Raw genomic sequence first — 13,088 nt, forward strand, 5'->3', positions numbered from 1 at the left:
TCTTTATTTCTGTTCATTCAACATACCCGGTAAGTTGAAATTAGTCTGAAGTATACGGTCCCTCTCTGGACATTATCAATTGTTTATTCCTTTCTCTAGAACTACAAATAACCATTTGATATCTATGTTCACTATTTCAACATCTCTTGCAACACAGGATCCAAACTCAGTTAAAAAGCAAACAATACAAAACAAAGCAAAAATCATTCACTGTCTTACACTGTATTTCCAAAAAAAATTTTTTTTTGGTTTGAAATTTCTTCCTCCACTCTTGAGTTTGACAATCAGTCTTCCTGTGAATTCTCACAGAAGGAGGATTCCTATCTTAACAAAAAGCAAAACTCAAAAAAAGAAATCCAATCCTGCGGTTTCTGGGCTTAGGGAAACCTGAAACTTTTTTAAACCTCTGTGGCATTGCTCAGTCCTTCAGTGCCCAATTACTGTCGCCAGCTAACCATCAGAACAATCACTGCGTAATAAATAGAAGTCTTAAAATGCACAAGGTTTTGAGAGCATGGGCTTTCTTACTAGTGTTTGAATTCAACATAGAGCTTCTTTGTTCAAGGAAGATGTCTTATTTGTATACGCTTCTGAGCAAGAAGTTCTATGCAGAACTTCTAGTATTCGCGGGAAGAGGCTCTTTATTCTAATCTAACTAAATTAAATGCTTCCTTTATCTGTTTCTTTATGCTCTGCTTCTTCCCGGGGAGGGAATGGTCAAAAATAAAGGTTTTAACAGATCTCGCGGTGCTATTCGAGATTCCCTATTTAAAAAAAAAAATTAGAAGTGATGCAAAGGAGCCTGTGCCTTCCGGGATTTGGGGCTGGGACTGTAGCGCTGGCTTAGAGCCGAGTGAAAACAGCCAAGGGAGGAGGCGGGGCTCCGGCGAGTTCCCCTTCCACCTTCCCCCACCTCTCTTGTAACCTCTGTTGGGCCCCTAGCTCAATTCCAGCTTTTACTGCAGCCGCTCTCCAGCCATTTGCAGGACCCAGAAAACTGCAGCCACTGTTATCAGAATGGTGATCCGTGTGTATATTGCATCTTCCTCTGGCTCTACGGCGGTAAGGATGGTGGGAAGCCCACCTTCGTTGTTCTCCTACACACCAGTTTTCTGCTGCCTCAGTAATGTTAAATTACAGAAGTTCATCGGACAGCTTCTCTTTCAGAAGACTGTCCCACCCACCTACCCCTCCCCCTTTCCCTTTCTTCCCTTTGTTGCATCGATTTCGTTTTAAATGGAGTTAGCGTTGTTTGCTTTATGACGTTAGGGCCACGTTTCTTCTTTAAAGAAAAAGAAAGCTACCGAATTGTGGTAGATGAGAGATGGTGGTATTAGGGATACATGAAAACGTCAAGTAAAATTACACACTTGTGTGTGTCAAGAGTGGGTCATTTGACATAGGTGCTCCAGGCGAGGGGCAGGACTGCACATCTGCGAAGGATGTAAAGCATGCTCTAATTGATGACTATTGAGTGGAGGCCTACTGAGCTACTGTGATTATTTTCAGAGAGCAAGACTTCTGTAATTAGAGTTATTTTGGGGGTACGTAGAAGAAGGTGTTTAACTTCAGCCTAAAGAATCTATTAGAATAAGACGGAATGGGAGGGGAAGTTGGGATAATGGTACAAAGTTGTGGATTAAAAAAATTAATTACATATTGTCCCTCGTTTTTACTTTTCCTTCTCTTTCAAAAGATTTTACTAGTAACAGTTCCTAATTGCTTCAAATAAATTGAGAAATGGAAAGGGAACTAAAGAGTGTCTTCTTGTATAATGACAGACTGCAGTTGCTGTTTATTCAAATGACAGAACATCCCCTCTCCCCTTCACATGCTCTTAATTTATATTAAAAAAATTTCAGCAGCTATGGGTAGCAAAAGGATCAGTTCGGGTGAAAGCTGAGTGTTTAGCCATGATACATGAAAGTGTCTCTGTTTTTAATAACTCAAGAGAAAAGCCAACACTGGCAAGAGCAGATGTGTGGGTTCAGGCTGAAGGATGTAGGAACCTCCTCCGTCTTCTGAGCATTAGAGCAGCAACTTTTCTATGTTTTTCTTTTGTTTATTTACTTCCTAAGAGGGTTGGGAGGAGAATTGAAGGCTATGTGCAATCATAAGAACCTTGACCCTTGAACTTTTCTCCAGCCACCATGTGTGGGTGTGTTTAAACAGTTTTGAAATAGAATACTTAACTTTAATTTTTTTTTAGAGCAAGTTTAGGTTTAAAAAAGAAAACATTTTGTATTGCTCTTGAAACTCACTTTTTGAATTTCTCGCCTTATTATTTTCTGTATATATTAATTATGTTATTTCAAATTAATATTTGAGTTGCTCGGAGTCCAATACAATGACTGTAAAATTTTAAAGACCAGCTTAATACCCTTAGTTAAACCTTTAATTAGATTGAGCTGATCAGGAAGTTAGTTTCACTTTGGGTGATAAGCAGTTTCAACACTGCTATTTATTCTTTGCCTTCTTGTGCCTCTACCCCTCCCCCAGAAGCAGATTCAAGATGAAACTCATTTCAGCATTTCTGTTCAAGTAAGAACTGTACCTCTTCTTTGTTAAGACATAAGTTTCTAAGAGCCTCAAAAATGACTGCTGTCTCCTAGTATGTCCATTTTTAGACTCCATTTTTAGAAAGTATGAAAATAGGAAATATTTATGCTATTTGTGTTTTGTTTCAATTTTATGTTCTTATGTGTAATTAGAGATTTGTCTGTTGTTACAGTAATTATACTTCTGATGAACCCGCTATCAAAATTCTACTGCATATTGCCAAAATAAATCCTTATTTTATTTTAATCTTACAGCACTTTTGAATATTGCTAAAACAACATAAAATGAGCGTACCTCAGAAAAAAATCCCGTATACCATAAATGGGGACACTTCAGTTTGCAATACTAAGGATTTTCCTTTAAGATTGATGCCATGTTCTTTTTAAGACCTGATTTAGAAATGTTGCAGCAAACATCATAATGGGAACCCAACAATTGCGCAAAGTTAGATATTCCTATAAGTGACTACTTGTAGTTCTCTGAAGAACATTTAAGAGACAGTTTTTGATTTAGGATTGGTTATCTCTGTTTTTTGACTCTTTCTAATAGTTGTCATAAAAATAACCAATATTAAATGTTTTATCAGGCAGGGTAGGATCCTTGAGAATTGAAAGACAATATTTACTTATTCTTATTTTTTCAAGATGCCCATTCCCTCATAGCCTGATTAAAGAAAAAGTTTTCAAACTTGTACTTAACTCTGCCCCAATATGGAGGAGTAGCGCTTGCTTCTCAAAAGTTTAGGAATGAAAGCAAGTATGTTGATTTTTGCAGTGAATTTATTGATAGAAACAATAATAATGATAGTAAAAACATTTAAGTGTCAGGTACTATCTGATTTTTTCTTGTCAATTTCTATTCCTATGAATTAAGCACTATGATTATCTCTTTTTAAGGTAAGGAAATGTAGGTTCAGAGATATTAAAAAGCTTTCTCAAGGTCACACAACTAGTTAGTCGCAGAGCTTGAATCCAATACTAGCTGTTTGATTCAAAATAAATATGTGTTTAACCATCAAGAAAAACATCCTTTCAGTGATGCCTAATAGCTAGGAGGAATGAGGAGATAAATGTCTATGAGGTGAGAGATATGGACATGAGTATGTCCTTAAATGGAAGAATTGTCTGAGTATAAACATATAGGGTAATAAAAAAAGAAACTCTTGTAAAAGAGGAAGATAGTTTGTCTAGATGTGAATGTCAGTAAGTGGGATAAATGACTATTCACTCAAACCGAAGCAGATGGAGAAGACTTGTACTTTTGGAACTGGTCTTTTATAGGTCAAGGTATGAAAATTCAGATCTTAATACCATTTCATTTTATGGAAACCATTTAGTGGGAATGCAATTCCCAAGCTGTCTGTTTATAGGAAGTAATTTCTGCCTATTCAGAACTATTCACGCATGTCTTCACCCACTGTAATGCAGTAGTATATAACATGGTTTTCTTTCTTGAGATTGTAATACCCTGTAAGTTCATATTTAATGGAAAAAGAATTAGTAAGCAAAGAGCTTATATGGCTTAATAAATTTCAATAACTTTTTTTCTGATTTTCCCCAGTTTTATTGAAATATAATAGACAATTAGTTGCTCATATTTACAATGTACAATTCAATGAGTTTTTTTCAGTTATAGTTGGCATACAATAATAGTTTCAGTTGTATACCATAGTGATTAGAGCTCAAGTGATCACCCCACTAAATCTAGTACTCTTCTTACCCCTCATGTATTTATTACATCATTAACTATTTTCCTTATGCTATACTTTATATCTACATGACTATTTTGTTACAAAATATGGTTATATTTCTTAATTCCTTCGCCCTTTTTCACCATATCCCCAATCCCCCATGGAAACAATGGAAATAAAGCACTATATGATATGTAGAGATCTACCAATTATCAATTCAACATATTTCCTTAAGACTGCTGATAAAATATTCCACTCTGAAACCTGAAAGAGCTCACAACCTGCTTTGTTTTGGAAAGCTTAAAATAGGTTTGATGATTTTTTTTCTCTTTTGCCCCTTTTCTTTTTTAGGAAGCATACTGGGTATTCTTCATGCCTATAGATCATTACAGTCTAAGATCATGCCATAGGGAATATTCTCAGATATTGGTAATTTCATGAGACTTGTGGTTTATTGAATTTAAATTAATCCTAAAATCTGCATTTTAAACATTTAAAAATCAATAATTCCCTGAAGCCCAAGTATTGAGCATTGTTCATTTATGATAGTTGATGATGTTGTTAAGAAAATCATAGGATATGGCTTATATAAGACCTAATGAAATACCTTTAGACATATTTAATTTCCAAAGAAATATTTTGTTGTAAAATTATGAATTACACTGCTTGCCGTTGTAGAAAAAACACAGCTGTTTTAGAACTCTGAATTGTAGGCTGTGACTTCTTCACGTTGTTTAATAGGAATTTGTTTAGAATCTTTCCCATCATTAGTGTACTAATTAACAAGGAGGCCCTGGATTGGGTAACGCAGACCTTAGGATAATAGGTTAATCTCTATGTTTTTTTACTCTCTGTAAAATAGAAGAATTGACATTATCCCTACTTCCTACAATGTTAGATTTTTAAAAATGCGATTATTAGCAAATGCTTTGAGTTCCTTTGAAATAAAGCAATATTCTCGTTAGCAGCCCAAAATAATTTGTTAAATCTGTTAAGGCAAAATGACTTTTCTATTTTTTTTATAAATTAGGATTTTGTGTTTGTTTTTAGTAGTTCAAGATTAGATTCCAAGAAACCTTGGGTCTTTGTTTTGTTTTGAAATCTTAATCCTGACACAGAAGAGAGAGAGTACTACCTGTTATTTGTTTCATTTCTCTTTAGGAGAAATATGGTGGACTCTGGTTTGTGTTCTCTCTCTCTCCTCTCCCTTTCTTTGTTTCTTTCCTATGCCATTGTAAGAATAAGAATGCACAGTGATTGGCAATTAGTTGAATGCGATGTCTTATAACAGAGGTGCTTCCCAGAGAAGATATATTTTACACAGGAAAAAAATATTAAGAGAAGGCTAAACAGAACCTTCAACTCTGGAAAATAGGCTGATAATTATGCTTGTGACATTCACATTTTCAAATTTGAGTTGTTACATATATAGACATTTTGTATATTTATTATTGTGTTCTGGAAAGAGAATCCTGTGCTATTGAAAATGATCACATTCTTTTCATTGATAATCTTTTTCTTTTTGAATAATTTCTTCCCCACAATCCATGTCTTCTGAATCTTTAAGTAGCTCTTATATTTACTTGTAAAATATTAAAAATCTACTCTCTTTGGCTATGTTTCAACTATTTCTGGCAAATTTGCATTAAATTTCACTCTCAACACTATCTTAAATTATAAACAAATTTTATGAAACCCTACTGTATATATCCCAAACATTACTTTTTAAAAGTATAATGTATGAATTAGGAAGACAAGTTAAGGCACAGTGTACATACTTAATTGAAAACCACATAGTTGGAGGCAGGACTGAGAGTGAATCAAGAATAGCTATTTGAAGGCATTATTTCAGGTCACAATCTGTGAGATTAAGATTGCTTGTATTTACTAACTTCATTTTATACAAAAATCTAATTTGAGATTCACTTATGATTACACTGCATTTTTCTTAAACTTGATTTTTTTGACGTAGTGTAATAAAAGGACAATTAATCATCTTTTGTTAAATCATTTTTTCTTTTTTGTCAATAGGCTTTGTTCCTTCTTTTACCTCAGCTCTAGGATTGGGAACACAGATTTTTTTTTTTAATTAGGGAAACCACGAAGGGTGTGTTATTATTGTTTCTGCTTGGAGATTGCTGACTTAAATCTGGCTCAAGTTCAGTCTTTTCTAATGAATATAATGGATCTGAGAATGACCTGTCGAATGATTGCATAACTAAGTAAAGCTACGGCTTCCTCATAAAAGCCTGAAGTGAGTTTTGCCCCTCTCAATACCAATTCTATTAATTGTATATAATTAAGAGTAAGGAAACGCTATGATTCTAGTTGGACTGTTTAACCAAAATTATGGGTCACTACCAATTAATGTGAGTAAAGTCAAGGCCTTGGAAAGAAGAATGCTGTACCTTTATCTAAGTGTGAGCAGTGAATTATTTTTTCTTCTGAAAACAAGTTTCTTCTTATTTATATTCGGCTCAGGGTTCTTTTGGATATTCTTTGGATTTGTAAATATTAACTGAATGTTTGTTTCTATGAAAGTTTTTTTTCCAAAATGAATAGGGTTATGTTCATAATGTTAAATTGAATAAATATGAAGGCATGACTTAGGAATCTCAACATCCATTTGACAATGTATGTATTTCTGAGAACTAAAGGCTAAATCCCTGCTGAATTAAATTGATACTTTATCTTTTATTGGGAGAAAAAGCAACCATTCACTCAATTGTCTCTGAATTATTTCTCTCCTCAATCCATTCCACCAAGAATCCTCAGATCAATCTTCCTAAATATACTTTAATCTTCTCTAGAAAACACCTTCAACATAAGTGTCTTTTTATAATCAGTAACTCCTTGTGCATATTTTTATATCACTACATATTGTAATTTTGTGTTTATATCTGTCATCCCTAGTAGACTCTGAACACCTTGGGCTCTGGGACTTTGTTTGGTTCATCTCTGTTGTGTTTTCAGACTGTAGCACAGTACCCAGTCCTCAGAAAGTATGTAAAGAATACATTTTTATGGAATTAGTAGATGCATGAATGCATGCATGAATAAAGTACTTGACTTATCCTAGACAATAGTACCTGTGAACTCATCAATTTAGTGTGCTAATTATGTATTTTTTCTATTATACGTAAGTGTGAACACATACTATTAAATAAACATTTTTATTTATGTACTAAAAGCCATCAGTGAAAAGCACTCCACCAGAGGAAAACTTTGGTCCAGACATCTGGACTTCCTGCATGTGCCAGGTATATCCTAACCCCTGTGCCTTTGTTCCCAAGTGTTTCTTTTACCTGAGTTATCCTTCTCCTCCCATTCCATAGGCCTTAGTTGTATCCATTTTTTTACCCTTACTTGCTAATGAAGTCTTTCTTGGCTACTTTAGGTAGTTCTCTATATCTCTAAACTCATTTGGCACTTATTTTCTATATGTTTTTGAGGGATGCTAATCATATTGTCAGTTGTCTTTTGTAACTATGTTATTTTATTTGTTTATGTTTTTTATAAAGGTTATTGGGATAACTGGTTAATACAATTATATAATTTCCAGGTGTACATTATAATTTGACATCTATATATTCTATTGTGTTTACCACCCAAAGTCCAGTTTCCTTCAGCTACCATAATTTGATCCCCTTTACCAATTTCACCCTCCCTCTCCCCCCTATAGTTAACCCTCTTTACCCTGTCTACCTTCCCTCTCCTCCCCAACCCTTTACCCTCTGGTAACCACTAGTCCATTGTCCATATCCATGAGTTTCTGTGTGTTTGTCCTGTTCATTTGTGGCTTTTAGGTTTATATCTCACATAAAGTGATATCATGTGAATTTCAACTTTTTCTGTCTGGCTTATTTCACTTAGCATGATTATCTCGAGGTCCATCTATGTTGTTGCAAATGGCAGTATTTCATGTCTTCTTATGGCTGAATAATATTTCATTGTATATATGTACCATAGCTTCTTTATCTAATCAACTATTGTAGGACACTTCAGTTGCTTCCCTGTCCTGGCCACTGTGAATAATGCTGCTGTGAACATCAGTGTGAAAATATCTTTTCGGATATGAGTTTTCAAGTCTTTGGGGTAAATACCCAATAGAGGATTGCTGGATTATATGGTAGATCAAGTCTTAGTTTTTTGAGGAACCTCCATACTGTTTTCCATAGTGGCTGTACCAATTTGCAGTCCCATCGGCAGTGTATGAGGGTGCCTTTTTCTCCACATCCTCTCTAACATTTGTTATTACTTGTCATGTTGATTATAGCCATTCTAACAGGTGTGAGATGGTATCTCATTGTAGTTTTGATTTGCATTTCCCTAATATCTAGAGATCTTGAGCATCTTTTCATATGTTTGTTGGCCATTTGTATGTCCTCTAGGGAGAAGTGTCTATTCAGGTCCTCTGTCCATTTATTGATTCGATCTTTTGCTTTTTTGTTGTTATTGAGTCATATGAGTTCTTTGTATATTTTGGATATTAGGCCCTTATCGGAAACATTGCTTGCAAATATATTTTCCCATTCGGATGGTTGTCTCTTTACCTTGTTGATGGTTTCTTTTGTTGAGCAGAAGCTTTTTAGTTTGATGTAGTCCCATTCATTTATTTTTGTTCTTATTTCTCTTACCTTTGAGGACAAATTCATAAAATCCTCTATGTCTAAAGTCCTTGAGTTTAGTTCCTTTGTTTTCTTCTATGCATTTTATTGTTTCAGGTCTTATATTCAGGTCCTTAGTCCATTTTGAGTTAATTTTGGTGTGTGGTGATAGACAACAGTCTAGTTTCATTCTTTTGCAGGTTGCCTTCCAATTTTTCCAGCACCATTTATTGAAGAGGCTTTTCTTTCTCCCCTCTATGTTTTTGGCTTTTTTTGGTCAAAAATTATATGCCCATATAAATATGGGTTTACTTCTGGACTTTCGATTCTGTTCTACTGGTCTGTGTGTCTGTTTTTCTGTCACTACCATGCCATTTTGATTAATCGCTTTTTAGTATAATATGAAGTCAGAGTGATGCCTCCAGGCTTGTTCTTTTTTCTCAGTATGGCTTTAGCAATTCAGGGTCTGTTTGCGCTTCCATACAAATCTGATGATTTTTTGTTCTATTTCTTTAAAAAATGCCAATGAGATTTTGATGGGGATTGCATTCAATCTGTATAATGCTTTATGCAATATGGTCATTTTAACTATGCTGATTCTTCCAACCCAAGAACATGGAATATCTTTCTATTTCTTTGAATCTTCTTTGATTTCTTTTACTAGGGTCTTGTAGTTTTCATTATATAGGTCCTTCACATGTTTTGTTAAATTTATTCTTAGGTATTTTATTCTTTTTGTTGCAATAACAAAATGAATTATTTTTTTCCACTTCTTTTTTTGACACTACATTATTAGAGTATAGGAACACTATGGATTTTTGAACACTGATTTAGTATCCAGAAATGTTACTGTATTTCCTTTTTGTTTCTAGTAGTGTTCTTGTGAAGTCTTTAGAGTTTTCTATATAATCACGTCATCTGCAAATAGTGAAATTTTGACTTCTTTGTTTCCTATTTGGATGCCTTTTGTATCTTTCTCTTTTCTGATTGCACTTGCTATGACCTCCACTGTTATACCGAATAACAGTGGTGATAGTGGACAGCCTTGCCTTGTTCCTGATCCTAGAAGGAAGGTTTTGAGTTTTTCACCTTTAAGTATAATATTGGCTGAGGGTTTGTCATATATGGCCTCTATTATGTTAAGATACTTTTCTTCTATATCAGTTTTGTGAAGTGTTTTGATCATAAATGGATGCTGTATCTTGTTGAATGATTTTATACATCTATTGATATGAATATATGATTCTTATTTTAAATTTTTTTATGGGGTGTATCACATTAATTGATTTGCATGTGTTGAACCATCCCTGTGCCCCTGGGATAAAGCCCACTTGATCATGGTGTATAGTGTTTTGAATATGTTGCTGTATTGAGTTCTCTAGTATCTTATTTAGGACTTTTGCATTTGTGTTTATGAGAGATAATGGTCTGTAGTTTTCTTTTTTTGTGTTATCTTTACCAGGTTTTGGTATTAAAGTAATACTGGCCTCATAAAATGAATTGGGGAGCATTGCTTCCCTTTCTATTTTTTGGAAGAGTTTGAGGAGAATAGGTATTAAATCTTTGAATGTTTGGTAGAATTCACTGGTGAAGCCATCTGGTCCTGCACTTTTACTTTTTGGTAGGTTTTTGATGATTGTTTCAATTTCCATATTACTGATCAATCTATTTAGATTTTCCAGACCTTCTTGATTCAGTATGAGAAGATTGTATTTTTTAAAGTACTGGTCCATTTCTTCTAGGTTATTTAATTTGGTATTATATAATTTCTCATAGTATTCTTGCATGACTTTTTGTATTTCTGTGATGTCAGTCATAATTTTCCTTTTTTCATCCCTGATTTTGTTTATTTGTGTCCTTTCCCTTTTTTCTTTACTGAGTCTAGCCAAGGAAATGTCAATTTTATTAACCTTTTCAAAGAATCAGTTCTTCTTCGTATTTATTTTTTTGTTTCCAATTTCATTTATTTCTGCTCTAATTTTGATCATTTCTATCCTTCTGTTGACTTTAGCTTCATTTGTACTTACTTTTATTTTTTTTTAAGATTAAGTATCAGATTGTTTATTTGAGCTCATTCTTGTTTTTGGAAATAGGCCTTTAATGATATTAACTTTCCTCTTATGACCACTTTTGCTATGTCCCAAAAGTTTTGATATTGTTGTACTATCATTATCATTTATTTCTATGTATCTCTTCATCTCTCCTTTTATTTCTTCTCTGACTTAGGCATTCTTCAGTAGCATGCTGTTTAATCTCCATGTATTTGTGTTACTAACTGATTTCTTTTTGCAGTTGATCTCCAGTTTCAAAAAAATTATGATCAGAAAATATGGTTGGTATGATTTCAACCCTCTTATATTTTTGAGGCTATCTCTGTGTCCCGGTATGTGATTGATTCTTGAGAATGTTCCATGTGCACTAAAGAAGAATGTAGAAGCAGTTCTTTTGGGCTGGAAGTCTCTGTAAACAATGTCAATTATGCCCAGTTTATCTGATGTGTTATTTACCTTTGTTATTTCCTTATTGATTTTATGTTTGGATCTTCTGTCTATATTCGACAGTGGAGTATTTGGGTCCCCTACTACCATAGTGTTTTGGTCTGTTTCTCCCTTTAGTTCTATTAGTAATCGCTTTACATAATTCAGGGCTCCCTGATTAGAGCGTAGAGTCATGTGTTATGACTTCTTAGTGTATGATTCCCTTTATCATTATGAATTGTCCCTCAGTATAGTTCTTTACCTTTTTTTATTTTGAAGTCTGTTTCTTCCGATATTAGTACTGCTACTCCTGCTTTTCTCAGAATGCCATTTGCTTGAAATATCACTTTCCACCCTTTAACTTCGAGTCTGTATTTGTCTTTGGAGCTGAGATGTGTCTCCTGGAGGCAGCATATGGTTCTGTATTGTTTTTTGATCCATTCTGCAACTCTGTCCCTTTTTATTGTTGAGTTCAGTCTATTTACAGTTAGAGGGGTTATTGAAATATAAGGTCTTTTTATAGCCATTTTATCTTTTGTTTTCTAGTAATTAGGCGTTTCCATCGCTTTCTTGTTTTTGTGTTTCTGGTTTTTTAAAAATTTTGGTTGGCTTTTCTGGGTTTTGTCTCTGGTTCTCTTTGTTTTATGTTATATACTTCAGTTCTGAATCCTTGGTGTGTGGTTATCATTACGAATATGAAAAGGATAGGTGTATACACACACACATATACATATATATGTATATAAATACATATATATACAGTCGTCCATTTTGTTCTGCATGTGCCTTATTTCAATTCCCCTTTGTGAATTTCTATTAGAATCCTCTCCTTTTCAGTCATTATTTTCTCAATTTGTCCCTGTGTATGGTGAACGTGCATTACTATCTTGCTATAACAATTCTCTTCTTATTATTTAAGCTTAAAATGCCCTGTTCTTAGTAAGGGTTGCACTCCTCTGCTTCTGTTTGCCTGATAGTCATTTTACTCTTAATTATGTTTTTTTTCCATTTTGTTTTGGGTGAGCTGACCCCTTTCCATATTTCCTGTAGTGCAGATTTTGTAGTGGAGAATCCCCTCAATTTTTGTATGTCTGGAAAGCTCTTTATTTCTCCTTCATATCTAAAGGAGAGCTTTGCTGGATATATTATTCTAGGCTGGTAGTTCCTTTCGCTTAATAGTTTAAATATTTGATCCCATTCCTTTCTGGCTTATAAGGTCTGCGCTAAAAAGTCTGATGATAATCTAATGAGTTTTCCTTTATAAATTACCGTGTTTTTTTTTCTCACTGGTTGCCCTGAGAATTCTATCTTTGTTGTTGATTTTTGATAACTTTAATACAGTGTGTCTTGGTGAAGGCCTTTTTGGGTTGAGATAATTGGGTATTCTGTTGACTTCTTGAATTTCAAGCTCCAGCTCATTCCTTTGATTTGCGAAATTCTTATCCACTATTTGTCTGAAAATGGTTTCTAGTTCCTGCTCCTTTTCCTTGCCTTTGATAATGCCCAGTATTCTTATGTTTTCTCTTCTGATGGTACTAGATAATTATTGCATTTCTATCTCATTATTTTTCATTCTTCAGTTTCTCTCTTCTTCCTTCTGATTTATTTCTAGGTTTCTGTCTTTGAAATCACTGATCCTTTCCTCCATTTGGTCGACTCTATTTCCCAGGCTTGCTATTTCATTTTTCAACTTTTGCAGTGTCTTTTTAATCTCCAGAAGATCTATTTTGAAAGTCTCAATTTCCTTGCTCTGCA

At 34.1% G+C, this 13,088-nt stretch overlaps 1 protein-coding gene across 1 annotated transcript in view; it reads left to right on the forward strand.

Annotated features, from left to right (window-relative positions):
• Positions 1 to 821: 821 nt before the first annotated feature.
• Positions 822 to 13,088, forward strand: part of SH3BGRL (SH3 domain binding glutamate rich protein like) — a 64,793-nt gene continuing 52,526 nt past the window's right edge. The window contains exon 1 of the mRNA XM_016164903.2: positions 822 to 1,062. Coding sequence (XP_016020389.1) covers positions 1,018 to 1,062 — 45 coding nt within the window. The 5' untranslated portion in view covers positions 822 to 1,017. The remainder of the gene's footprint in view (positions 1,063 to 13,088) is intronic.

This window comes from Rousettus aegyptiacus, unplaced genomic scaffold, assembly GCF_014176215.1.
Source record: "Rousettus aegyptiacus isolate mRouAeg1 unplaced genomic scaffold, mRouAeg1.p scaffold_m13_p_9, whole genome shotgun sequence".
NCBI classification, from domain to species: Eukaryota; Metazoa; Chordata; class Mammalia; order Chiroptera; family Pteropodidae; genus Rousettus; species Rousettus aegyptiacus.